The following is a 27520-nucleotide window of genomic DNA, read 5'->3' as shown; positions in this document are numbered from 1 at the left end:
AGTGGGGGTGACCATAGGAAGCAGACCCTACAACTCTTACCCAAAATGATAAGTTACACAGAAAAGTGGCGCATAGTAAACAAAAAAAAAAAGATATGCAGAGTGTGGGAACGTGTCCCTCTAAGTTAAGAGAAAACCCCAATAAGTGCTACAAGAAAGTCAGCTGGATATGTGCTGTGGAATTTCCAATGGTGAAATGCGGTGGAATTTGCAACCTGCTCTCCCAAGGATCAGAACTATTCAGATTCCCCCTTCATTTTTATCTATGGCAAACCCGTCGCACTTACGCAGTCCAGCTCTTGGGGGATCCACCACTGCCACTGGGTTTTGCGACGCCAAAGAGTTGATCAGATTTGGGAACAAGTCTTCAGCCTTTCCACAGCGAAAATCAATGTTACTCAGCTCTGAGGAAGGAGGGAAAGAAAACTTAGAACTGCAAGGTATTTGTTACAAAATACAGTGAACCCTCTTAAGTTCTAATGCATGCCTCACTCCTAAATCCGGGATTCAAGTTAAAGTTCTGACCCTGAAACGCATTTAGTGATTTATAGTTTAAAACGGTTCAATTTCTGTGTATTTCGTACTTAGTTCAGGCACATTTAGGTTAAAGGTTTTGGAACGTTAATACCACATTTCTATTTTTGTTTCAGCCTCAACTTATCCATAACATTGAAATTGAACTTTACCTAGATTTATACGTCTTTAAATAAGCTACACATGAGCACTAGCTGCTGAGGATAACCCGAAAGGCAGCCATAAATACTTAAATGTAATGAATGCGGTCAACATTTGAGATTTGTTTCCTAAAACAACTTGGTGATATGCTACCCTCAAATCAATGTTGCTAAAGTATTTAACTCCCCCAATCATGGTCAGTAGTTCCTGAATCTTTGATAGCGGGTGACAATCCACCACAATGTTCTTATCTAAAGAACATAAGTCAGCACAAAGGGTCTGATTACGATTGTGGCGGACCGACTGCCGGACTGCTGGTGCAGTGGTTGGGAGAACGACGCCAAGCCAGCGGCATCCCGACCACAGCATTACGAGTAAACCACAAGGCCGGCAATGTGCCGGCTGCGGTCTTGAGGTGGTGGCATGCTTCGGCTCAGAATGAGTCTGAAGGCAATGCCACTGCAGCGCCTGCACAGTTGTACGCACTGTCAACACGCACCAGTGCGCACAAGATAGTGCAGGAATGGGGCACAAAATGTGCTCCCAGCCACAATGCCCAATGGGCAAAAGCCCCAGGGGTGCCTGTTTGGGGCCCCTTCCATCAAACTAATAATTAGCCCTAAAGTCTTATTTGGCCTCCTTTTTTCTTGGACATCACAACAGCACTAACCCACTCCGCAGGATTCACTGGCTCAATAATTTTATCTGCACATAACTCCTCCAAGTGTTTCTTCAAATCAACTCTCGCACATAATGCCACATCTCTTACTTCATGGGCCACAGCCACAGCATTCTCCTTCAGTACTATCTGATGTTCAGATCCTTCCCCTTACCCAGTATTGTCACAAAAAACTTCAGGATATTTCTCCAAAATACTTTCAATACCATCAATCTTTCGTTCAACCAGCATAATGGGGGCATCAGTACCAGGTCTTAAAATAATCCCAAGTCTTCCTTGATCAACCCAACCCATTAGATCTTTGCCATTAACAGCCAAATAGATTTTGGTGAATACATCTCTCCTGAATATATCTCTCCCAGTAAAACTCAAAGTGTCTTTGAAAAATTCAAATGCTTCTATATCCAAATCTCCATAAACCACCGCTCTTATATCTGCCTGTTTGAGGTTTTTGTTAGACCAATAGAACTTCAACGTTGCATCAGATAACATAGTAACAGTAGATCCAGAATCAATCAGCCATCATCCTAATTTCAATGTCACCAATAATGAGTGAACAAAAGGGATCTTGATTGCTGGCCAAAGACCCCTTGCTTTCTTCATCAACCGTCAACGCCACCTAAGTGAACTTCTCATTCATCTCCTGTACATCAGAATGATGTACATAGTCAATTTCACAGAGTTGCCACCTCTACACACACACACACACACACACACACACACACACGCGCACACACACACACACACACACACACACACACACACATACATGAAATACCAGACTAAAATGTTTCACTTTGGGCAGGGCAATTCACACTGCTCCCCATATGTGGATTAGACCCACACCTAAAACAATTCTTAGTAAATGTTTTACTGACGTTACTACTGTTCCCATCCCATGCTTATATAAATTATTCACAACATTGACACCCATGCGGTCAGCAATCAGTTTCACAGATTTCGCAGATCTTTCAATTCCTTTAGCTATCTGAATAGTTTCTTCTAAAGTTGCATTGGTACCCAAAAACAAATTCCTGCACTTTCTTTGAAGCACAATTCAGAACAATCTGATCTCTTATGTACTGATCCACAGCATTCTCGAAATTACATATATTCGCTAAAATTCGCAGTGATGCAACATATTTATTGATCAATGCCGTTTCCTAGAGTTAGAATGGACACGTTCCACAACAATACTGGGTTCATCTGCAAAGTGTAATTCAAGACCTTTAACGGCCTCAATATAGACATTCCAATTTCTGGCATCTCCAGATTCTGCTTCTGTGGGTGGCAGTACCAGCAAGTTATCAAAAATCTTCTGTGCTTCTGATTCCAAACAATTGAACAAGTTTCCTGGATGGTGTAAAATTAGTTCCATCAACAGCCACTATAGAATTCCGGAAAACTCGATGCCAATGTTTCCACTCCTGTGAAGGTTTACCCAGATTTTGTAAGAAATAAGCTAGTTGTTGTATTACCATGAATGGCCATGCTGACCAATATAGCCGAAAAGTATTGCTCCTCACATCCGAGCCAGAAAGTTGTAGTACAAGCTCATAAATCACCAATGTGAAGCAGTCACACAATTCGCCAAATAAATGTTAATAAATACTGATCAAAACAAGCTTACCACTGACAGAGTAATTGCGATAACTTGTTTACACGTGCTTACTCCGTAGATGCTGCTGAAGAAATATACAGGCTGCCCTTGCAGCAGTTTGGGTGATTCTAAAAACTGTGTCTTCGGCACTGAAATCTGAAGATAACTCCACTTCCTCAGACGCACATAGCCAGCCACATACGATAGCACGATCAGGTGCCGAGGAGTGTTTCTTCTAGCCGCCAGCAGTTGGCATTGTTTAATGATAGGCTCCGACAAGTAAGTCCTTTGAGATCTCTATCATCCGCTCCCAGCCACATAAGTACTTTCTGATATATATATATATATACACACACACACATATATACAGGAACACTTTGTAAGTTGTAGTGTAGGTGTTTATTGTAATATATTTAGCATAGGTACAGCAGAGCCCATCTCAATACATCCAAAGACTTTCCAGTCCAGATCCTACTCTTTCAGCCATCGGGATCTGGAACTGGAATGTACATAACACAAACAGAGCTTGTTCGGCTTGCGCAACACACAGAACTTATCAAATGAAACACAAAGCTTTGACGACAACAAACTCACATACTTGTAAATAATGAGTTGATTGACTACCACAATCTACTAATTTGTTACTGCTCTTGCACACATCCTCTTCAGTACGTCTTAAGAGTTAGCACACGTCAAAGTGGGTTAATAACGCGCCATCTCCCCCAGGAGCAGATATAGAGAACCAGTAGAACCAAACATCATAAGTGATATGGAAACAAAAGCAGTGTAAAACTGTCTGGAATTAAGAAAAGGTAAACTGTGCAGTCCTACACAAGGAAACAACCAAGGGAGGTTTTTAAGGAGTGCTAACAGCCTTTGTTCAACCAAGGGGAGGGTTTGTATGGAGTGCTAACAGCTTTTGTTCACACAAATAGCACATGCACCCTACTGTGACCAAGTATCAGACCTTTCATCGCTCTGCACTGTGCTGGAAGCATCTGAAAGTCACGCGCTTTTGTGAAAGGTGTAAGAAGCAGCACAGAGCATCTACTGACACCCGTCATTACTGGATGATTCTCAGAGTCTAACCCCAATGTCTTCAGGAAAAAAAAAGTGACTATGTATACAGGCTTTCCATGCACACTGCTTCTACATTTTGCACGATTTAAAAAACAAAAACAAAAAAAACACCACACAATTTGCAAGAATTCATTTAAACAATTTTGTTGTTTGGATACACTTGCTGCAGAGTAGCAATCGCGAACAAACAAAAGGATAGGCCTGGACCAAAACTTCCTGACCATGGACAACAAAAGTGCAGTAATGCCCTTCACTCCCACCATCTACCAAATGGTCAGGTGTAGCAACCGGTATAGAATTCAATCAGCATACAATACCACCTTTGATATCAACAGGGAGGAGAATTGGATGCCATATAGTGTTTGAATTGCACAGTATGAAACCAGATAATCCGGGACCAATCATTGTTAACCAGACTACCCAAACAGGGTGTTCCTAGGGAAATAGGTTATTTCAAAAAGCCTGCTTTTTTCATTATCACATAGGATAGCACCTTCAAATATGTGAGTACAGGATGTGTGCTGTACAAAAACTTCTTTTTGCGTTTGAGTTAATAGACAGAAACAAGGCTACATATAGGGTGCACTGACTTCTCTTAGTTTTCTAATGACACTGCATACACGAAGTAAGGGCATGAATGTTCGTAAGCTCAAGTTTAAAAAGTTTCACTCAAATGCCTCTCAGTGAAGACATAATCTGATGCTTCTGCGTGTTACAAAAAATACACTTAGCGGAATCTTGTAGAAACGTTATCATATTTTTACATGATGTTTGTTGCACGATCTACATGTCAAACATTTCTATGGTGTGTTAAGCTAATGTGAGTGAATAAGGGAAGTTGGGCGCACAAAAAACACAGTACCCAAATTTGTTCAATTGCAGATAATCAAGGCAGTGCTAAAAAAGAAGAGTGATGTCTACCTGCATCCCTAATTTAGACAGCAAATGAAACACTAGCTCCGAGCACATGCGGATTGGAGTACAAACAAATTCACCGTATGCCCTTCCGCAGAACTACACACTGAATAGAGGGTATGCCCACACCGGCTCGTACTCGGGAGGCACAATACTGAATTTACTGCACACTTAAGCACGCTACATGGCCTTTGTACAGTGATACGTATATCACGAAGAGTGAAGAATATTAACAACTAAAGTCGTAGGGTGACTTTACCCAAAGACTAAACACGTGTTGGCTGGTGCAAGAAGTACTGATTGATTAAAGAAAAGATAGAATAAAATGACGACTGTCGGATAAATTTGTTTGTACTCAAATTTGCATGTGCTCAGAGCTCGTTTCATTTATATGGTGTTGCTTGCACATGGGCTCTTACAGCCAAATCAGAACTTTTGGCTCTGATCTCCCTGTGACTAGGTTAAATTGCCCAACTCTAACAGATACCCAGTAAAAATTAACTATGTCTTAATTTGTATACAACACAATAACCGAGAAATCCAATGACATTGTACATTCACATGAAAAATAAACCCATGAAAGTATCTGTGAGCAGGTATGAGGGAGAAAGCAAAGTTCCCAGACTCAAACTGCTTTGGAAGCGAGGAGGGAAAACTCCTGTGCGTAATAATTCATACACACATCCCTGTTTACATATATTTGTGGCGGTCCACTCTGATTATGAATAATACTGCACTGGTTCTAAACCAGCATAGCAAAGAACAAGAGGGAAAGTTCCGATCATTTCTGATTTACATTTTTTAAATTGATTATTTCTGTAATTTACAAGCAATTCTTTGTTTGTCTTCGTATGGGAAAATATGTAGGTTCTTGGCCTGTGGTAAACCCAGGCCCTGTGTGGTTGGTAAACTAATGTGGTGTTAACCAGAGATTTCAGCTCTCTTTTTTTCTGTAAGTTTTAGGACTTTGGGTAGTCTAGAAGGACACTCCCCCTCAATTTCAACTTTCTTTATTGCCTTTGGTTTGAGTAGCCGTTTTCTTTTTGTGCATCTCAGACACTGTGGGAGCTGTACCCAAGTCTTTGTTAGCACCACCTGCTTATGTTAACTGGAACCTGCATACCTCCCTCACTTTTGTTACCACGACAGAGGTGGGGGGAGCACCAGGTTGGTTCAAAATTATTCCACAAGATCCTCTGTGAAGGGAGGGAGTCTCGTCGCACTCCGTTTCAGAGATTTGCATAATTTCCAGCATATTCTGGTAGGATTCTAATTTAGGGGAGCAAGAACCGGATGGACAACTCCCCACACTATTGAACATTGTCTAGACTATACAGAGATATTCATTGCATTACCACATGACTGCTACTTGGAGGCAAAGTAAATATTATGCAAATATTAATCTCCAACAGCTTTTTAAAGCCGTACTACTTGTGCCTCCCAGCTACTATATTCCCAATCCAAACCATTCTAAATGTAAGCCGCTCCTCCTCCCCACCATTCACTTTGGACATCTCCATTCCTCTTGCCATGGGGTATTTAAACTGGGAGGCAGGCCACCCCTAGGGGGAGCCTCAAGTGATCCCAAGGCGGATGCCGACTCTGGCCAAAAGGAATATGCTACTTACCAGTATGCATCTGTTCTTGGCATAGAGGGCTGCAGAGTGGTACATTTATGAATAGATCGCCATCTGGTGTTGGCTCGGATGATTGCACTTTGTTTTTCTTCTGGAGAAGTCTTTGTCGTCATAGATGACTCCTCCTCTCGGTGTTAGTGCGCATGGGCATCGGCTCCATCCTTAGATTGTTTTGCCATAGTAGGGTTAGATGGAGTAGTGTAGTATAGTACATAAAGATATGCCCATATAAGTGTATCTAAATAAGATAATGTTGGGACAGACACAGGTTTCCGGGGAGGCCGGGAGGGCATGTACCACTCTGCAGCCCTCTATGCCAAGAACAGATGCATACTGGTAAGTAGCATATTCCGTTCGAGGCATATGGGCTGCAGATGGTACATTTATGAATAGATTGTAAAGCAGTTACCTCCCTAGCGGTGGTCACCAGTGTCTGTCGCAACTGTTTGAAATAGAGTTTTTAATACAGCTTGGCCCACTCTGGCTTGTTGTGCAGCCTGTACATCAACACAGTAGTGCTTTGTGAATGTATGTGGTGTAGACCAAGTTGCTGCTCTACATATGTCATCTAGGGGAATGTTCCCTAAGAATGCCATAGATGCTCCTAGTTTTCGTGTAGAATGAGCTCTAGGAGGAACAGTTAATGTTCTCTTTGCTTTAATGTAACATATTTGTATACATCTTACAATCCATCTAGCGATGCCTGCTTTAGAGATAGGATTGCCCTTATGTGTTGGGGAAAATGCTACAAATAGTTGTTTAGTTTTCCTGAAGTTTTGTGTTCTTTCTATGTAGTACAAAATGGCTCTTTTGACATCTAGTGTATGTAGAGCCCTTTCTGCCACCGTCTGTGGCTTTGGAAAGAAGACTGGTAATTCCACTGGCTGATTGATGTGGAATGCTGAAATTACTTTAGGCAAGAACTTTGGGTTTGTTCTAAGAACCACTTTATTCTGGTGTAACTGTAGGAATGGTTCTTGTATTGTCAATGCCTGTAATTCACTTACTCTCCTGAGTGAGGTAATGGCTATAAGGAAAGCCACCTTCCATGTAAGGAATTGTATTTCGCACCTATGCATAGGTTCGAAGGGTGGCCCCATTAGTCTGGTGAGTACTACGTTGAGGTTCCAGACTGGGGAAGGTGGTAATCTTGGTGGAATGACTCTTTTAAGGCCTTCCATGAATGCTTTTATCGCTGGTACGCTGCTATAGCTGCTAGATGTACTCTGATAGATGTGTACGCTAGATTACATTGCTGTAAGTGTAATAAGTAGCAAATAATCTCCTTTGTTGATACGTCCAGAGGGTTGATATTGTTATTAGTACAGTGTATAGCAAACCTCTTCCACTTAGCTGCATAACATGCTCTGGTGGTTGGACGTCTCGCTTGTTTAATTATCTCCATGCAATTTGGGGGTAGATCTAAGTACCCAAATTCTAGGATTTCAGGAGCCAGATCGCTAAGTTCAATTGAGTTGGATCTGGGTGCATTATTTCTCCATGGTTCTGTGTAAGGTGCATGGGTAGAATTCGTAGCTTTTGATGTGGCACTTGTGAGAGTTGCAGGAGCGTGGTGAACCACGGCTGTCTTGCCCACGTGGGTGCTACTAGTATCATGGTCATTGAATGTTGTTGCAGCTTCCTGACCACTAATGGGATTAGTGGGAGAGGGGGAAAAGCGTATGCAAATTTGTTGGACCAATTTGTCCATAACGCATTGCCCTGCGACAGGTGATGTGGATACCTGGACGCGAAGCTTTGGCATTTTGCGTTCTGATGAGTGGCAAAGAGGTCTATCTCTGGTTGTCCCCATCTTTGGAAGAATGGCTGCAGTATTTGTTGGTGCAGTTCCCATTCGTGTATTTGTTCCGACTGTCTGCTTAAGATGTCTGCTATCTGGTTTTGGACTCCTGGTAGGTGTTCGGCTAACAGATAGATGTTTTGAGGAATGGCCCATCTCCAAATTTCCTGTGCTAGTCTGGATAGTTGGAGAGAGTGCGTCCCCCCCTGTTTTTGAATATAATACATTGCTGTCATGTTGTCTGTTCTGATCAGGACTGCTTTGTTGGTAACATGTATTTGGAAGGCTTTCAATGCTAGGAACACTGCTAGTAGTTCTAGATGATTGATGTGCAGTCTTCATTCCTGCACACTCCACCTTCCTTGTACTGTGTATTTGTCCATATGTGCTCCCCATCCGGTGAGCGATGCGTCTGCTGTTATTGTCACCTGTGGAATTGGTTCTAGGAACGACCGCCCCTTGGCAATGTTTGTTATGTTCCACCACTTCAGAGAGCGGTGTGTGCGGTCGTCTACCAACACCAGATCTGTAATCTGCCCTTGAGCCTGATTCCACTGTGTCGCTAAACATTCTTGTAGCGGACGCATTTGTAGTTTGGCATATGGTATTAGTAGTATGCAGGATGACATCATCCCTAATAGCTGCATGAACACTCTTGCTGTTAGTGAGTGTTGTGGCTGAAATCTTTGAATGACTGTAAGCATTGTTTGGATCCTGACTGGGTTGGGGTACACTTTGGCTTTTTCTGTGTCTATAGTAGCCCCCAGATATTGTTGAACCTTGTTTGGTTGTAGGTGTGACTTTGTGTAGTTCACCGTGAACCCTAGCTGGTGTAGTAGCTGAATTGTCTTTTGTGTGTTTTGAAGACATTCCTCTTGTGACCTGGCCTTTATTAGCCAGTCGTCCAAGTATGGGAAGACATGAATTTGTTGTCTTCTTAGGTGAGCTGCCACCACTGCCAGGCATTTTGTGAACACCCTTGGTGCCGTTGTGACACCAAACGGAAGGACTTTGAACTGATAATGTTGTCCTTCTACCACAAACCTGAGGTATTTCCTGTGGGCTTTGTGAATCGGGATATGAAAGTAAGCGTCTTTTAGATCCAGTGTAGAAAGAAAGTCCCCTTTCTTCAGTAAAGGAAGTACTTGTTGGAGCGTGACCATGTGGAAATGTTCCGAATTTATGTATGCGTTGAGAGGTCTTAGGTCCAGTCTTGGCCTTAGAGATCCGTCCTTTTTGGGAATTAGGAAGTATAGGGAGTATACTCCTGTTCCTTGTTGGTGCTGTGGAACTTTCTCTATAGCATGCTTTTCTAGCAGTGATAGTACTTCTTGTTTTAACAGTGTCAGGTGATCTTGTTTCATTGGACGCTGTTTGGGGGGGATGTTTGGTGGGGTAGCTGTGAGTTCTAGGCAATAACCATGTTGGATAATTTGTCTCACCCACCTGTCTGATGTGATGTTTTCCCAGACAGGTAGGAACAGTGATAGTCGTCCCCCGACCGGTGTTATATGGTCTGGGGGAGCTGTATGAAGTCACTGTTTTGGGGTTGGAGAGTTGCGGTTGTTGTTGTTTCCGCGACCTCTACCCATGTTGTTGTTACCCCTGTAGCCACCTTTAGAATTACCTCTGGGTGATGTAGGTGTAAAAGAGGTTTGCTGCTGGCTTGTACCTGTATTTTTGGATCCTCCTCTATAGGTGGATCTACGAAAGGAACCTCTTTGTGTCGGCTGTTGCAATGCTCCCATTGATTTAGCCGTTTCGGTATCCTTCTTCATCTTTTCTAGGGCCTCATCTGTCCCTGTGCCGAAAAGTGTTTTCCCATCAAAAGGTTGGTTCAGTAACGATGTTTGTACTTCTTGTTTGAACCCTGATACTCTGAGCCATGCATGTCTCCTTAACATGATGCTTGTGTTTGTAGACCTTGCTGCAGTGTCTGCCGCGTCTAGGGTGCACTTTATTGAAGTGTTAGTAATTAACTTCCCTTCTTGTATGAGTTGATCTGCCCTCTTTTGATGTTCTTTAGGGAGATGTGTGATGAGTTTTTCTAACTCATCATAATGCGCTCTGTCATACCTTGCAAGTAGTGCTTGCGTATTAGCTATGCGCCAGCTGTTTGCCGCTTGAGATGCCACTCTCTTGCCAGAGGCATCTATTAGTTTAGATTCTTTGTCAGGAGGTGGAGCTTCTCCTGTAGATAAAGAGTTTGCTCTCTTACGAGCGTTTGTGACCACTAGTGAGTCTAGAGGAATTTGCCCTTTAATGTATATTGGGTCTTTTGGAGCTGCCCTATATTTTTTATCGATTCTTGGGTTCAATACCCTAGCCCTCACTGGGTCTTTGAATATCTCTGATGTATGACTGAGAAGGCCCTTAAGCATTGGTAGTGTTCCTGATGTTCTTTGTGCAGTAGGTAGTGTTTCTAATAAGAAGTCCTCTATTTGAGGTTCTGCATGTAGTTCTACCTTATGATATGTTGCTGCTCTATTAATGAGTTGTGCAAACCCAGTATTGTCATCAGGAGGTGAAGGTTTTGAGGGATACAATTCAGGGTCGTTATCATTATCTGACCCTACATTATACTCTTCCCATGGGTCTGCCTCCTCTGGGATTGTGTCTTCATCATCCCCAGGATGTTCCCCCTCCCCTGTGTCACTCTCTACATCTGTTGTAGGTGTAGATGGTCGTGTGGGAGGAATATTTGGCCTATTGTGAGGAAGAGGAGAAGATGGTGTGTGTCTAGGTTTGGGAGAAGAGGGAGGAGTTGTATTCGTCCCCATTGTTCTCTTCTTCGGATGAGTCTTGTCGTCCGAATGTTCATTCTTCCTCTTTTTAGGTAGTTCTGTGACTACCTTGCCAGTCTTTGGGTCAATAAACAGAGTCTTTTGTTTAGGATCAGTCCCGTGTTCCTGTGTCGGTACCGCAGTTTTCGGGTCCGAAAGGTGTTTTTTCTTGTGAATGTCCATTTGTATTTTCGGTGCCGAGATTTTATTCGGATCCGATTTCTTCGGTATCGAAGATGTCCCCGGTGTCGAGGGTGTTTTCGACGCCGAAGCGTGCTTCGGTGTCGACATGGACTGCTTCGACTTCGAGCTTTCCTTGACTTGGAGCTTCGGTGTCGATGTGGTCCGTTTATCGGAACCGGAACCACTATGATGGGAGACCGAGTGTTTCGGTTTCTGTTTCGTTGCCGGGCTCGAAGGCGGGGCGTTGGAAACTTTTTTCGGTTGTCTGACCGGGCTCGAAGGCGGGGTCGATACCGTGGGGGGTCTGTCTTTTGGTAAAGGGACGTCGTCACTCACGGTTTGTTGGACGTCGATTTCCTCGACGTCAGACTCGTCCGCTTCGGACCCCGCCTCTTCGGCCTCTTCTTCCTCCTCTTCTGGGTGCTGGTCCTCAAACAGCTCCGAGATTGCTTGTGACTGCATTCTCGATACCTCGTGTCTTCGGGCTCGACGGTTTCTAATCGTCGATTTTGAAGAGAACGCTGCACAGGCCTCACAGTCCCTGGATTCGTGTTCAGGGGACAAGCAGAGGTTGCACACTTCGTGTAGGTCCTTGTGTGGGAACTTAGCACCACACGTTGGACATTTTTTGAATGGAGTCCTTTCCATGGACCCCGGGCTGGACTACGTCGAGTTTCTCGTAGTCGTCGTCCTTCGAACCGCGTCGGTATGGAGTAAAGTCGCGTTCGATAACGATACCGTCGATTTGGAAAGGAATACGCGCCGGTTATAACCTTCTTTGTTGAAGTCGGTCCGGAGCGCTTCGATCCTCATCCGAACCCGATGGCGGAAAAAAACAATCTAAGGATGGAGCCGATGCCCATGCGCACTAACACCGAGAGGAGGAGTCATCTATGACGACAAAGACTTCTCCAGAAGAAAAACAAAGTGCAATCATCCGAGCCCAACACCAGATGGCGATCTATTCATAAATGTACCATCTGCAGCCCATATGCCTCGAACCAAGCATTATGCTGATAACAGTGCTTTGTTTTAAGTGGAAGAAAAGGAGCAGCAGTAAGCCTCTCAGTAATGGGCCATTACTAACCTCTTTTATCATTTATATCCTGGCTGGGAGAAGGTGTCAAAAGGGAAGGGACTCCAGATATTCTTCAAAACCCCCAACCAGATTTCTAATAATCACATTGTGGATACTTCTAAACATTAGTAAGGCCTGCCTGACCAGAATAGTATGTTTGACAATCATTAAAAACGGTAACAGAACTTAACTGCAATGTTTAAATACGTCTAGACATATTTCAACATTACCAATTTAATAGAGTAATTGTGAAATATTCTGAGGGGGGGTCCGATGATTTATTTTCCCCACAAGGAGGGGGTTGGGGGCATTAAAAGATTTGAAGATCACTGCTCTAGCCAGACTGCAAAGACAATGCCACCTCCACCCTCAAAACCAACTCCGCTGCCAAGTTTCCAGTACACTCTATGGTCTCCAATTCCTTGCCTCCTCCTTCCTATCTTGCATGCACATCACCACTGCACCTTAAGCCATCCGGGCAATGTACGCATGTTCCTGGAACTAAAGGCTCGCCTGGCACTGACCATGACGTTACCTCCTGCAGATCTCAGTGGAAGTGACTGCTTGAACTGAAGTGATCTCCTGCTGTGGCGGCTCCTCTGTAATGGCGGAGGAGCGTCGCCCCACTGCCTGGCTCAGAGCCAGCAGGTGAAAAATAAAACTATGTTCTGTCATAGTTTTATTTTTTCATTTGCTGGCGCTGAGCCAGCGTGTGCAGGGAAGGGTGGGCCGAGGCATAGGAGTGGAGAGAAGGAGTGCTTTGTATACTTCTAAGTGCTCATGTGTTTTTGGCCCACCGTCTCAGGCTGGATAAACACATGCGCACTTCGGTTTCTCCAACCCAGCTGCATTCACCAGCCGGGCTGGAGAAACCCCACAGACTCCCTGACCTGAGCAGAGTGTCTTTTATGCCCGCTCAGGCCAATCCCTGTGCTGCTCTCATGTTATGAGAGCAGCGCGGGGATTGCAAAGGAAGCCTGTCTCAGGGGCTGCTGGGATCAGGAAGAGCACAGGGGTCAGCTTAAGGTGGGTTCATTTATTTTTATATTCATATTAACGCCCCCCTCCCTCTTACGCTCCCTTTCCTGCGTTCCTTCCACCTGTCTCACCACATTTTGTTTTTGTGGTCAGCAGCCACTGATCTCCTGGGACCCGACAGCTCTTCAACAGTTTGACTCACTTTGTATCTTCCTCAAGACTAAGAACCTCACCATATGCGAAGGCAATGAAAGAGAGCTCTTAACGGCAACCTCCCTTCTCAGCCATGAGGAACACAGCCATCTAGAAGCTTGGTGCACTTCAAATACACTACCTTTTAAAACCTTGATTTTACCAGTTTTGCTTGTAAACCTTCCCATTTACACTTAAAGATATATTGTACTACTCAAAATACTGAAAATAATGTGAGACCCTGTAACATTTGAGAATAGGGGGAGTGAATACTATATTATATATCCATCCTCATCTAGGGAAAAATACACACTTATGTTCTAATACATCGATAATAGAGATGCATCTCCAGTATTTTAGGAGTTCGGACATTGAGGTAATGGTTATTTAATAGCTACAACATTAATAGTATTTTCTTAATGACTGCACACAAGCTGGGCTGTTTTGGTTCCAGCTCATTGTAAAATGAACTGGATATTTAGCATATATAAGAATATATATGCGATGCAGTACTAAGAGTACCCTTAGCACATTATGGAGGGATGGCATGACATGTAAATCTACACAGAAATTGAAAAGAAAAATAGTGATATGGGTAGCCCAGATGTTTTGCCGGATCTAATAAAATACAAAATCTTGCCATAAACGTATAGGTTGATTGGGAAAAAATGCCCTAATACTAAAGTTTTAAAGCTGAGGCATGTTTGATGAAAGTTTACGACATTCTGTTACTACGCCAGGTTTAATGTAAGGTGTGGGTATTTTGGAGACAATTCCTCACGTCATTTAAAACCCCAATTTGTTTTGTAACATATATCCATTGTTTAGCAAGCTGAAGACTTTGTTTTATAAATTGTTCTTGTTTCCAAGAACTAGCAGCACTCCTTGGGGCGGACATCAGTAATTTATTTTGGAAACAAACACCTCGCCTATACAGCACGTTTCAAATTGTGATTTTGATTTTTTTTTTACTGACTATATGATTATTTATTGAAGTAAAGTGTGTATGGGAAAGTAAAGTGTGTCATTCCCATTACCTGCCGGAGTGTTTTTTGTTAACCAGTAGTAATGGCTTTACTGGAAAGTGCCACATAACTAACAGATTTTTCCATTACTGAAGCCAGGTTTGTCTTACACAGTGCATCTCTCAGGCAGGAAACAGTTCCTTAATGATCTCCACCACTCACCATTAAGTCTGGCATTGACTTTAGCATCTTTCACTGCTTCTTGGCACATCTCAATTCCAATCACTTTCTTTACTTTCTAAAGACAGAAAAGGGGAGAAGAAGCAAGACAAATTGGAAAATAACTCAAATATTACTTTGGGAAAATGGCAGAGAGAGAAGAAAGAGCAGGATAAATGCTGCCATATCAGCTATTAAAGATTCTCCAGAAGACCATATTTTATCTTTATACGACTTTTTGGAAAACTTTTAATGGGTGTACTGGGAAGTAAAGTGTGTGGGTGGAGAAATATGGTAAGAGAAAAGGAGAGAAGTAATTCTAATTTAAAGGCACAACAATCAAAATTGTGAGGGAAAGAGGGACAATGAGCAAAGGAGCGAAGGGGCTAAAGAAAGACCAGGAGAAAGCAAGAGGCTGACAGGTGTAAGAATACAAAGAAAAAAAGATCAGGAGAAAGGGTGAAATAAGGTGGAGCGAAAATAAGAGAACAAAAAAGTGTGAAAAGTGGAAATACTACAGATGGCGCCACAAGATAAGGAAGCTGAAAAAAGGGGTTGAAAAAGAATGTAAACCTGTAGTGAAGGATGAGCTAGAAGCAGGAGAAAAAGAAAAAATAAGAAATAAGGGGAAATATAGAAGAGGGAAGCTGAGGGTTTAGATGGAGGTGACTGACAGAAAATCAAAAACAAAATACAAATAAATAAAAGTCAAACCAAAGCAAAAACATGGACAAGCATGGCACTAGGCATTACAAACTAGTATACTGTACTCTGACACATTGGCCCTGTTTGAAGGACAGTTTTTATCTGTATTATATACTCTGCGATTGGTATGTACAAGTCTGAAAGGTCCTTGGTCTTACGAAGGATAGCAAGCATCCAAAGGTCAATAGAACACTGCTGCTGTATGGTCTAAACATGTAGGGAGCTTCCATCATTTGTCTCAGATTCCCTACAACCCGTTTGGACTTGAAACTTCATGCTTGCAGGAGCTGGCTGGTACCTTGCAGATGTTGTGTAGGGAGTTTGCTCTATATAAGTGTTCAGAAAGTAGGTAAAAGCTGCGTATAAAGACAATGCCCTGCACAGTTGATACAGTATTGTAATTACATTTGTGTAGCAAATCAAGGACAGCTCAGCCAATGTTTCACCCAAGTGGGTCTGCTACAGCTCAAGCGTTCTCTCATGTCAAATTTCCAAACATTGCTGATGTTTTTGGATCTGTGACCCACCTCTTCTTGCCTAGACTGCCTTACTCACCTCGTGGCAGTTTCAAGGAAAAGTAGACTGCCCATCAAGGTCTTGCAACATTCTGCCTCGCTGCCCTTGGGCTCACAAGACCGTGTGATGTTGGGAAGTGGGTGCATTACTGCCACCGCTCAAAATTGATAGAGGAGCAAGGGTCTGCTGTACAATGCTGTGTGCTGCTTGTAATAGTAAGGCTCTTGAGATTTCAAAATGGGAAACGAATATGCTACTTACCAGTATGCATCTGTTCTTGGCATGTAGGGCTGCTGACATTCATATCTGTGCATAGATCGCCGCCTTGTGTTGGGTCCGGATGATTGCACATTGTTGTCCTGTAAGAGTCTTCGAAGTATCACGAGATAGGTGGCTCCTCCCCTGGACTACAGTGCGCATGGGCATCCTCTCCATCCTCAGATTGTTTTTTGCCATTGTGGCAGAGATGGAGTGTAGTACAGTAAGTGATGACCATGCTAAGAGTAATTCCGAGTGCTGCAGCCGCTACAGGCGCCGGGGAGGAGGGCGGGCGATATGAATGTCAGCAGCTCTACATGCCAAGAACAGATGCATACTGGTAAGTAGCATATTCGGTTCGAGGCATGTGGGCTGCTGAATTCATATCTGTGCATAGAATACATAGCAGTCCCTCCATTAGCGGCGGCTGCCTGTGCCAGCTGCAGCAGTCTGAAAAAGTGTTTTAGAACAGCCTGTCCTACAGCTGCCTGCTGTTTGGAATGCACATCTACGCAGTAGTGTTTGGTAAATGTGTGTATGGTAGACCATGTGGCTGCTTTACAGATTTCCTCTAAGGGAATGTTTCCCAGGAAAGCCATGGATGCCCCTACCTTTCGTGTTGAGTGGGCTCTTGGGGAATTGTTAATGTGCGCTTAGCCTTTTGATAGCAAATCTGTATGCACTTAACGATCCATCTGGCTATACCTGCTTTTGAAATGGGGTTGCCTTTGTGTTGTGGTGAAAAGGCAACAAACAGTTGTTTGTTTTCCTGAAATCTTTTGTTCTATCTATGTAGTATATAAGAGCTCTTTTGACATCTAGTGTGTGGAGCATTCTTTCTGCCACTGAATCTGGATTCTGGAATAACACTGGTAGTTCTATAGTTTGATTCATATGGAACTGTGAAATCACCTTAGGCAGAAACTTAGGGTTAGTGCGTAGCACCACCCTGTTGGAGTGAACCTGTAGGAATGGCTCTTGGATAGTTAGTGCTTGAAGTTCACCAACTCGCCGTAGCGATGTGATTGCTATTAGGTAAGCCACTTTCCACGTTAAGAATTGTATCTCGCATGAGTGGAGAGGTTCAAAAGGGGGACCCATCAGTCTGGTAAGGACCACATTTAGGTTCCATACAGGTGCTGGTGGGTGTCTGGGAGGAATAACTCGTTTGAGTCCTTCCAGAAAGGCTTTGATGGCAGGCACTCTGAAAAGTGAGAGATGCCTCCTGTTTTGGAGATAAGCTGCTATTGCGGATAAATGTATGCGTATGGAAGAGTAGGCCAGATTGCATTTGTATAGATGGAATAGATAACAGATGATGTTGTGAGTAGATGCATCTAGCGGAGTAAGAAATGCGTTACTTACCTGTAACTGCAGTTATCCAGTATTAGTGTCTTTCATAGATTCACATGCCTGAATCATTCCCCGTCGTCGAGACGGGAGCCTCCGGTATATAAAAAAGTAATGTCAGAGACATACATAGAAAAGAATAGGCCTAAAGGTCTCACCTTAGTAGCCTATCCACGTCCTTTTGCAGGAAGGACCAAACAGAGCAGGCCCCAAGGGTCCCACTTTGGTGGCCTATCTGGGTCCTTTTGTAAAAAGGACCAAATAAAGTAAAACGGCCAATCAGCTACTACCTCCTTCTAGAACCTTCCTGCCAGGAGCCCAAGTCTCTCAGATTTTCGTACGCACCAAGCTAGTAGGCGTAAACTCATTAGAGAGAAAGGTGAGCCCTGCCAGGGGAGGCGGGAGGGTGCATGTGAATCTATGAAAGACACTAATACTGGATAACTGCAGTTACAGGTAAGTAACGCATTTCTTATCCAGTATTTGGGTGTCTTTCATAGATTCACATGCCTGAATCAGAGTAGCGAGCAATACAAAATGCACATTCTGTATGAACATCAGGTACGAGCATGTAGATAATACATATCACATGACTATAAATCACAAAAAGCAATGTCATAGAAATACAAGAGAATGTGCATACCCGTAAAGGATGGAGGGATTTAATAGGGCTCACCTCACTGGAATAGATGGCGAAGCACTGCTCGGCCCACTGCTGCATCCTTCATCAGCTCAGTATCCAGGCAGTAGTGCCTGGAGAAGGTGTGCGGGGACTTCCATGTCGCCGCTCTGCAGATGTCCAATATCGGCACTCCAGCGAACAGCGCCGCAGACGTGGACATGGCTCTTGTCGAATGAGCTTTGACTCGTGAGTCCAAAGGCCGTCCGGCCTTGTCGTGGCAAAAGGTGATCGCAGAAGAGATCCATCTTGAGATGCTCTGCTTTGTCAGGGGCATGCCCAGTCTTGGTCTACTAAAGGCAATAAAGAGCTGGGATGACTTTTTCGAAAGTGTTTTGTCTTATCAATGTAGAATTTAAGACATCTCTGTAGATCTAGAGAATGAAGAGTTCTTTCGGCTGCCGTGGTAGGATTCGGAAAGAACGATCTAAGCACCACTGGCTCGTTAAGATGGAAGTCCGAGGGGACTTTTGGAATGAAGCGAGGGTTAGTCCTCAGAATGACTCTGTCCTCTCTGAATTGAAGAAAAGGATCCTGAATGGATAGAGCCTGCAATTCACTGACCCTTCTGGCAGAGGTGAGTGCCAGGAGGAGGGCCGTTTTCCAAGAGAGGAACTTGATCTCAGCTTTATGGATGGGTTCGAAGGGATGCTTCATTAGTTGATGAAGAACCACATTGAGTTGCCACGATGGAGGGATAGGTCTCGGTCGTGGAAAGGACCTGAATAGGCCTTTTAGGAATTTTTTCATGAGTCTGTCCGCCCACAAAGATGGGCCTGTAGCCGTCCTTGTGAACCTTGAAATCGCCGCTAGATGCACTTTGATGGATGTATGCGCAAGGCCTGATTGCGCAAGATGTAACAAGTATGGCAGCAGCTGCTGTGGAGTGGCATGGAAGGGGTGCAAGCCATGATCCACACACCAGGAACAGAATCGCTTCCATTTTAGTGAGTAGGTTTTGTTAGTGCTGACAGCTCTAGCTTTCGCAAGGACATCTCTGCAATCCTGCGGGATGTTCAGGTGGCTGAATTCGCGGTATTCAGGAGCCAGGCGGACAACTTCAGAGAGCTCAGGTTCGGGTGGAGAACCTGCCCTTGAGACATCGTGATCAGGGCCGGAAACTGCTGCAGGCGAAGAGGGGGCCGGGCAGAGAGGCGATGAAGCTCCGTGAACCAGTGATGCCTCGGCCAGGACGGAGCAATGAGGATCAGAGTGCAGGGTTCCGCTTTCATCTTCCTGAGAACCCTGGGTATCAGTGGGAATGGCGGAGGCGTACGCAAAGACGTTGCGCCATGCGATGGAAAATGCATTCCCGAGGGTTCCTGAGTGGTGATGCCTGCTTGCGAAGCTTGGGCATTTGGCGTTCTCTCTGGTGGCAAAGAGGTCTATGTTTGGTGTGCCCCACTCCTCGAAGATACGGTCCAGCACCTCCATGTCCAGTTCCCATTCGTGGGAAGGAGACTTCTCCCTGCTTAGTGCGTCCGCCAAGACGTTGTCCTTGCCCGGGACGTACTCCGCTTTCAACACTATTCCATGTTCCAGAAGCCAGTTCCAGATTTTTTGCGATTCTCGTGATAACGAGATCGAACGTGTCCCCCCCTGTTTGTTCAGGTAGTGCATCGTCGTGGTGTTGTCCGTCCTGACGAGCACTGGGGAGTGACGAATGCGTGGAAGAAACGCCTGTAGAGCTAGGAAGACCGCTCGTAACTCCAACAGATTGATATGGAGCTTGGTTTCCTGTGTCGTCCATTTGCCGTTGATCTGAAGTTCCTGGAGAACTGCTCCCCAGCCTTCCAGGGACGCATCCGTAGTTATTACGTGTGGCTCTGCTGGGAGCAGGAACGGCAGACCCTTTGACAGATGGTGGAGTGATGTCCACCATTGCAAATGGTTGACAATGGGTTGAGTGACTCGTATGCGGTCCTCGAAAGAACCTGTTGCTTGGGTCCACTGCTTTGTCAGTGCCTCCTGAAGCGGACGCATTTTCAGGCGGCAGTGTGGAATGAGCAGTATGCACGAAGACATCATGCCAAGGAGGGACTTGAACGTGCAGACCGGAAGATTCTTCCTCGAAGCCACTGCCTTGGCCAATGAGATGATTTTGATTTTTCTCTCCTGAGAGGGGAAAGCCTTGACACGCTCCGTGTCCAGAGTCGCTCCAAGGAACGTAATGACCTTGGTGGGTTCCAGAGTCGACTTTGCGGTGTTGAGAGTCAGTCCCAGGCGGTGGAAAATATCCAGACAGGCGCTGGAGGATGAGGCTGCGGCGGCCGCTGTCGGTGCCTTCACCAACCAGTCGTCCAGGTATGGAAACACCTGGTGGCCTTGTTGACGAAGAAATGCCGCCACTGGAGATAGGCATTTGGTAAATATCCTCGGGGCCGATTTGAGGCCAAATGGAAGGACACGAAATTGGTAGTGCTGTCCTGCCACCGCAAACCTGAGGAACTTCCTGTGACCTTTGAGAATAGGTATATGGTAGTAGGCGTCCTGAAGGTCTAAGGACGTCATGTAGTCCCCTTTCTCCAGAAGACCAAGGATTTCTTGCAGAGTCACCATACGAAACGATTGTTTCTTTAGGAACACGTTGAGTGCCCTGAGATCCAGGATAGGTCGCCACTTCTTTCCTTTTTGATGGATTAGGAAGAAGTGAGAGTAGAAACCTTGATTCCTGTGGGCCCGTGGAACTCTCTCTATCGCTCCCTTCTGCAGCATGGAAGCTATTTCCTGAAGAAGTAATCGTAGGTGCCTGTGTGATCGTTGGCACGGAGGTGTTGTTGGGGGGATAGAGGTGAATTCTAGGGAATGTCCAAATCGAATGAGTTGGAGCACCCACCGATCTGTTATAGCGTGCCAATTTTGATGGAAGTATTTCAGTTTCCCTCCAAGTCTGAAAGAATGTAGTGGTGGAGGGGCTAGCCAGGGAGACAAGTCATTGTCTGTTGCCAGCAGGTCGTTTTTGTCCCTTTCCTCTGTAATTGGATTTGCCGTAGGAAGACTGCCTTCCCTGTTGGGGTTGTCGCTGTTGAAACTGCGGCTTGGACTGGAAATAGGAGTATGAAGATCTATTTTGATAGGCCCCTCTGTATGCAGGTTGGCCTCTTCCCCTGTTGCCACGAAAGGACTGGGTCCGGAATTGTAATGTACCCAGCGCCTTGGCGGTATCCGTATCTTTTTTGATGGTGGTAAGGGCCGCGTCAATCTGTTCGGCAAACAGAGGCTGGCCATCGTAGGGCATATCCAAGATCCTGGTTTGCACCTCCTGGCGGAAAGTGGTGGCCTTGAGCCAACCCTGTCGCCTCAGGACAGCAGCCCCTGCCAGTTGCCGGAAACCAGTCATGGCGGCATCAATGGCACAATCGATGAGCTCTGAGGCAGAGGTCTGTCCTTCCAAGAGAAGTGAATGTGCCTCCTCTCTGACATCCTCCGGCAGATTTGAAAGATAGGGTGCAATGTCCGCCCAAAGTTGGCGATTGTAACGGCCTAGTAGAGCTATTGAGTTAGCCACTTTTACCGTCATGGCCGAAGTGGTAGTAAAGCGTTTGCCAACGGCATCCAGTTTTCTGCCCTCCTTGTCGGGTGGCGTCGATAGAGGCGAGGCTGGATTTCGTGAGTTCTTCTGCGCCGCTTGAGTCACCACGGAATCTGGTTTGGGGTGACCTGTCAGGCATGCCGGTGCTGTGGATGTGGCCTTGTATTTCTTATCAAGCCTGGGCACTACCACCTGTATAGAAGCAGGTGCTTGCATGATTTGTTTGCCCTGCTTCCAGATATAATCAATTATGGGGATTGACCTCGACGTCTTCCGAGTGGGCTCTTTGAAGTCATAAAGGAAGCATTCAGTTTCCTGGGTTTCCATGGACATATGGAACCTCTTGGCAGCCCGCTCAATGATGTTGTGGAATCCACCGATGTCTGCGGGTGGAGACTCAGAGGTCTGAGGATCCGGAGAGGCTGGAGAATGTGCCACATAGTCCTGGTCTGCATCCGGGTCCGACTGATCGTCATCCACCTCCCCTTCTTCCTGTTCCCTCTCCTCTTCGTCAGATGAGGGAGCGTCTTGAATTGGTACCTGTGTCCTTTCAAGGACCAGGGGAGTGGGTCTATGGCGAGATGAAGGAACTGGCGCCTGTGCTGCTGGAAGTGCGGGCGCAGAGTGTTTCTCCGGGAACCTTTCCTTATAATCTTTAATGAGGAATTGTAGGTCCGAGACGATGGAAGCGGGGAGACACCATAGGAGTAATCTGTGTCTGGGACGGAGGTTGAACCGATTGTTGTAGAAGGTTTTCCTCCTCTTCCGGCTCCTCGTCTGTGGTTTGGCATTTCAGGACTAGGTCCGATGGACTAGTAGCCTGCGTAAATGAGTCCTCGTCCGACTCCTGACCTTGTAGTAGACAGGTCGGAAGAAGTTGTTGTATCCTACCGGACGAGGTCTGCTGCGGCGTAATAGGCCGTTTAGTAATTTTCACTGTGACATGGCTCACTTGCGGTGGAAAGGCATCCATGGCGTGGGACAGGAGTGCAGACTCCTTCCAGGGTCCTGTAGACGTCGACGCTGGAAGCGACGGTGTTGTGGTAGGTATTTTCGTCGACGGAAATTTATTCGTCGTCGACGGTGGCTGCGACGACGGTGTCTTCATCGACGTCATTTTCGTCGACGGTAAAATTCCCACTGTCGACGATTAACTCGTCGTCGACGGCTTTCCCACCGTCGACGGGATGATCTTCGTCGACGAGGTAGACTTCGTCGCCGGTGTCGTCGGTGTCTTCGACGAGGGTCTCGTCGTCGACGACGATATCTTCGTCGTCGATGGAGTGACCGGGATGGTCGACAGCGTAGGTGTACTCGCCGACGATGAAGGCGTCGTCCTCGTCGTCGAGGAGGAAGCCGATGATGCCGTCGTCGTCGATACTGTCGACGTCGAGACGGTTTTCTGTGCGGAATGCACCATCGACGCTGTCGTCGTCCCTGGGACTAGCGGCTGCTTCCTGGGGATAGGCAGGTCCTTGCCAGACACGGATGGCTTGCCCTCTGAAGACTTTTTAGGAGTCTTCATAGGAGGGGTGTCTGTGGGGCTAGGGGAAGAAACCCTTGGCCTCTTCAAGGAAAAATGCGACACTCCAGACACACTCTCACCTTCGGACACCAAGTCATCAGTCTTGGTCTTGAGCCAGTTGAGCCACAACAGGAGTCGACCTTCTCGGTCCTTGAGGGTCTTGTTGGAGAAGGTCCGACATATTTTGCAGTCCTTTGCCTGGTGGTGAGGGTAGAGGCAATATAAACATGTCTCATGTTTATCCTCAACATGAAGTCTTTTCTTGCTGCAGGAGGAACAAGCCCTGAAAAGACCCTTCTTCTGACTATCCGACATAACTGTAGAAAACAATTAAAGTTGTTTTTTGAAGAAAAAAGAGAAATTCCTGAGGAGAACTCAGGTGGAGACTCCCTAGCACAACGTGCGGTAGAAAATCTGAGAGACTTGGGCTCCTGGCAGGAAGGTTCTAGAAGGAGGTAGTAGCTGATTGGCTGTTTTACTTTATTTGGTCCTTTTTACAAAAGGACCCAGATAGGCCACCAAAGTGGGACCCTTGGGGCCTGCTCATTTTGGTCCTTCCTGCAAAAGGACGTGGATAGGCTACTAAGGTGAGACCTTTAGGCCTATTCTTTTCTATGTATGTCTCTATGACATTACTTTTTTATATACCGGAGGCTCCCGTCTCGACGACGGGGAATGATTCAGGCATGTGAATCTATGAAAGACACCCAAATACTGGATAATTTCATTATTAGCACAATAAATGACGAAACGCTTCCATTTGGCCGCATAACATGCTCTAGTTGTGGGCCTCCTTGCCTCCTTTATGATATCCATACAGTCGGGAGGCAGGTTGAGGTAGCCAAATTCTAAGACCTCAGGAGCCAGATCGCCAGGTTGAGCTGTTGCGGATCTGGATGCTGAATGTCGCCATGGTTCTGCGTCAAGAGTCTGGGTGTGAGTCGCAGCCTCTGATGCGGTACCACGGAGAGTTCTAGAAACGTGGTGTACCATGGTTGGCGTGCCCACGTCGGAGCAACCAGGATGAGAGTCATCGAGTGTTGCCTTAGTTTGCGTGCCACTAGCGGTATTAGCGGTGCTGGGGGAAAAGCGTACGCAAATATGCCTGACCAGTTCATCCATATCGCATTTCCCTGCGACTGTGGGTGTGGGAACCTGGCGGCAAAGCTTTGGCATTTGGCGTTTTCCCTTGTGGCGAATAGGTCTATCTCTGGATGACCCCACTGCTGGAAGTACGGGTGGAGTACTGATGGATGTATCTCCCACTCGTGTATTTGGTGGCTGTGCCTGCTGAGCAGGTCCGCCATCTGATTGTCCTTGCCTGGGAGGTGTTCTGCCATGAGGAAGATGTTTCTCTGAATGACCCACTTCCACATGCTCTGAGCTAGGTGAGACAACTGTGGGGAGTGTGCCTCCTTGCTTCTGTATGTAGTACATGGCAGTCATGTTGTCCGTCCGGATCAACACTACTTTGTTGCACAAATGAACTTTGAATGCTTTCATTGCCATGAAGATTGCCATCAGTTCCAGAAGGTTGATGTGCATCTTTTTCTGCTGTATTGTCTATTGTCCCTGCACTGTGTAGTGGAGTACGTGAGCTCCCCATCCAAGGAGAGATGCGTCCGTTGTCAGTATTATCTGTGGTACAGGCTCTTGGAACGGTCGGCCCTTGCAAAGGTTTTGTGGGTTCCACCAATGCAGAGAGCTGTATGCGCGACCGGTCACCAACACTAGGTCTTTCAATTGTCCGTGAGCCTGGTTCCACTGCCGTGCTAAGCACTCCTGAAGCGGACGCATGTGTAGTCTCGCGTGCGGGACTATGAAGATGCAGGAGGCCATCATGCCTATCAACTGCATGAACACTCGTGCTAGAAGAGAGTGTTGTGGTCTGAATTTCTGTATCAGCAATTGAATGCTGTTGATCCTCACTGAATTTGGCTGTGCTTTGGCTGCCAGAGTGTCTATTGTTGCGCCCAAGTACTGCCGTACATGGGCGGGCGGAATGTGGGACTTTGGATAATTCAGTGAAAACCCCAGATTGTGAAGTAGGTGAATGGTGTGGGACATGTGGGCGGCACATTGCTGGGCCGACTTTGCTTGGATAAGCCAGTCGTCCAGATAAGGGTAGACGTGGATATTTTGTCTCCGTAGGTGTTCAGCCACTGTCGCTAGGCACTTGGTAAACACCCTGGGTGCTGTTGGTACTCCAAAAGGGAGTACCTTGAACTGATAATGTTGATCCTGAATGGTAAATCTGAGATATTTTCTGTGTGATGGGTGTACTGGTATATGGAAATATGCATCCTTTAGATCTAGTAAATCTCCCTGACTGAGTAACGGTAGAACCTGCTGTAACGTGAGCATGTGAAAATGTTCTGACAGGATATACTGGTTTAGGGGCCTGAGGTCCAGTATGGGTCTGAGGGAGCCGTCCTTTTTTGGGATTAAGAAGTACAGCGAGTACACCCCTGTACCTTTTTGTTCCACAGGCACGAGCTCTATGGCTCCTTTTTGCAGCATGCTTACTACCTCTTGCTGTAATAACTGTATATGCTCTGCGGACATAGGACGGTGTCTTGGGGGTATGTTGGGTGGAGTGGATGTTAACTCCAGACAATAACCGTACTGGATAAGCTGCCTCACCCACCTGTCTGTGGTGATGGTTTTCCAGACTGGCAGGAACTGTTGTAGTCTCCCCCCGACCGGTGTTATATGGTCGGGGGGCAGTGACAAGACGTCACTGTTTGTTGGTGGCGGAGGATCGGGAGTTGTTGATTCCACGACCCCTGCCCTTGGTGCTGTTCCCACGATAGCCACCCCTATTGTTCTTGGTGTAGGTGGCTTGCGTGCCTCCTTTACTATATTGTGTCTGCTGGGACACCTGGCCTCTGGAAGCTCCTCTATTGCTGGAGCGACGAAAAGAACCACCCCTGAACTGCTGGGACTGTAGAGCCCCCATAGACTTTGCAGTCTCTGTGTCATTTTTTATTTTTTCCAAGGTGGTGTCCACTTCTGGGCCAAATAAGTAATCAGGGTTAACTGGCTGGTTGAGTATGGTGGTTTGTATCTCAAGCTTGAAGCCTGAGATTCTCAGCCAGGCTTGTCTACGTAACATAACGCTTGTATTAATCGCCCTGGCTGCAGGGTCTGCTGCATCTAGTGCACACTTAATAGATGCGTTTGAAATAAGTTTTCCTTCCTGAACTAGCATTTCTGCCGCCTCCTTGTACTCATCTGGCAAGTGTTGTAACAGGGTTTCAAGTGTATCATAATGAGCCCTGTCGTATCTGGCTAAGAGTGCCTGTGTGTTGGAGATTCGCCAGACATTGGCCGCTTGAGCTGCCACCCTTTTCCCTGAGGCTTCTAGCACTTTTGATTCCTTGTCAGGGGGAGGAGCATCACCCGTGGTTTGCGAGTTCGCTCTTTTACGAGCATTGGAAACAACTAGCGAGTCCAATGGCAACTGTCACTTGATATAAGGTAGGGTCCCCAGGTGCTGGTTTGTATTTCTTTTTAATCCTGGGGTTTACCACTCTGGCCCTTGTGGTCTCTTTAAAGATGTCTCCAGCGTGTTTCAGGACACCTTTTAGCATGGGTAGCGTTTTGACAGTTTTTTCTGAGGCTGAGAAGGTGTCAGATAAAAAGTCCACTTCAATAGGGTCAGCATGGAGTTGGACATCATGATTTTTTGCTGCCCTCTCAATAAGTGCGCTGAACGCAGCCGTGTCTTCTGTAGGTGATGGTTTAACAGCATAGACATTGCTGTCAGGGGCACTTTGTGGCCCCCCTGGGTCAACAGCGTATGTCCACTGGTCAGTGCTGTCTTCTGGATCAGTGTCGACAGGATAACTGTATTCCTCATCGTAAGCATCCCCTACATCCACATCTGAATGTGTGGGTGAAGAAGGAGCAAAGTCTTGTCCATGTGTTTGCAGAGGTTCAGAAAGAAGAGGTGATGTTGCTGAATCCCTTTTTTTCTTTAATGGAATTTTATATGACTCCATTGGGTGTTCTGGGACGATCTTTCGCTTGTGAATGGAAAGTCTACCAGTTTCGGCGTCGATGAATTGCCTCGGTTGGTCTTCCTGGAGAGGCTGTCGATGCTTCGTGGCCTCTTCAGTAGTTGTAGGCTTCTGCCCCATGGACACCTTCTTGGCCGCTTCAATGGCC

At 46.0% G+C, this 27520-nt stretch overlaps 1 protein-coding gene across 3 annotated transcripts in view; it reads right to left on the bottom strand.

The window, feature by feature from the left end:
• TRMT2A (tRNA methyltransferase 2A) overlaps positions 1–27520 on the bottom strand; it is a 106808-nt gene that overhangs the window by 9108 nt on the left and 70180 nt on the right. For all 3 annotated transcript variants that reach the window (XM_078667920.1, XM_078667921.1, XM_078667922.1), the window contains exons 9-10: positions 14789–14864; positions 288–404 (exon numbers count right to left, since the gene is read on the bottom strand). In XM_078667920.1, the coding sequence (XP_078524046.1) occupies positions 288–404; positions 14789–14864 (193 nt within the window). The remainder of the gene's footprint in view (positions 1–287; positions 405–14788; positions 14865–27520) is intronic.

This window comes from Lissotriton helveticus, chromosome 11, assembly GCF_964261635.1.
Source record: "Lissotriton helveticus chromosome 11, aLisHel1.1, whole genome shotgun sequence".
Classification (NCBI taxonomy): domain Eukaryota; kingdom Metazoa; phylum Chordata; class Amphibia; order Caudata; family Salamandridae; genus Lissotriton; species Lissotriton helveticus.
The sequence above is the reverse complement of the archived record's forward strand: the minus strand, read 5'-3'. Positions and strand labels throughout refer to the sequence as shown.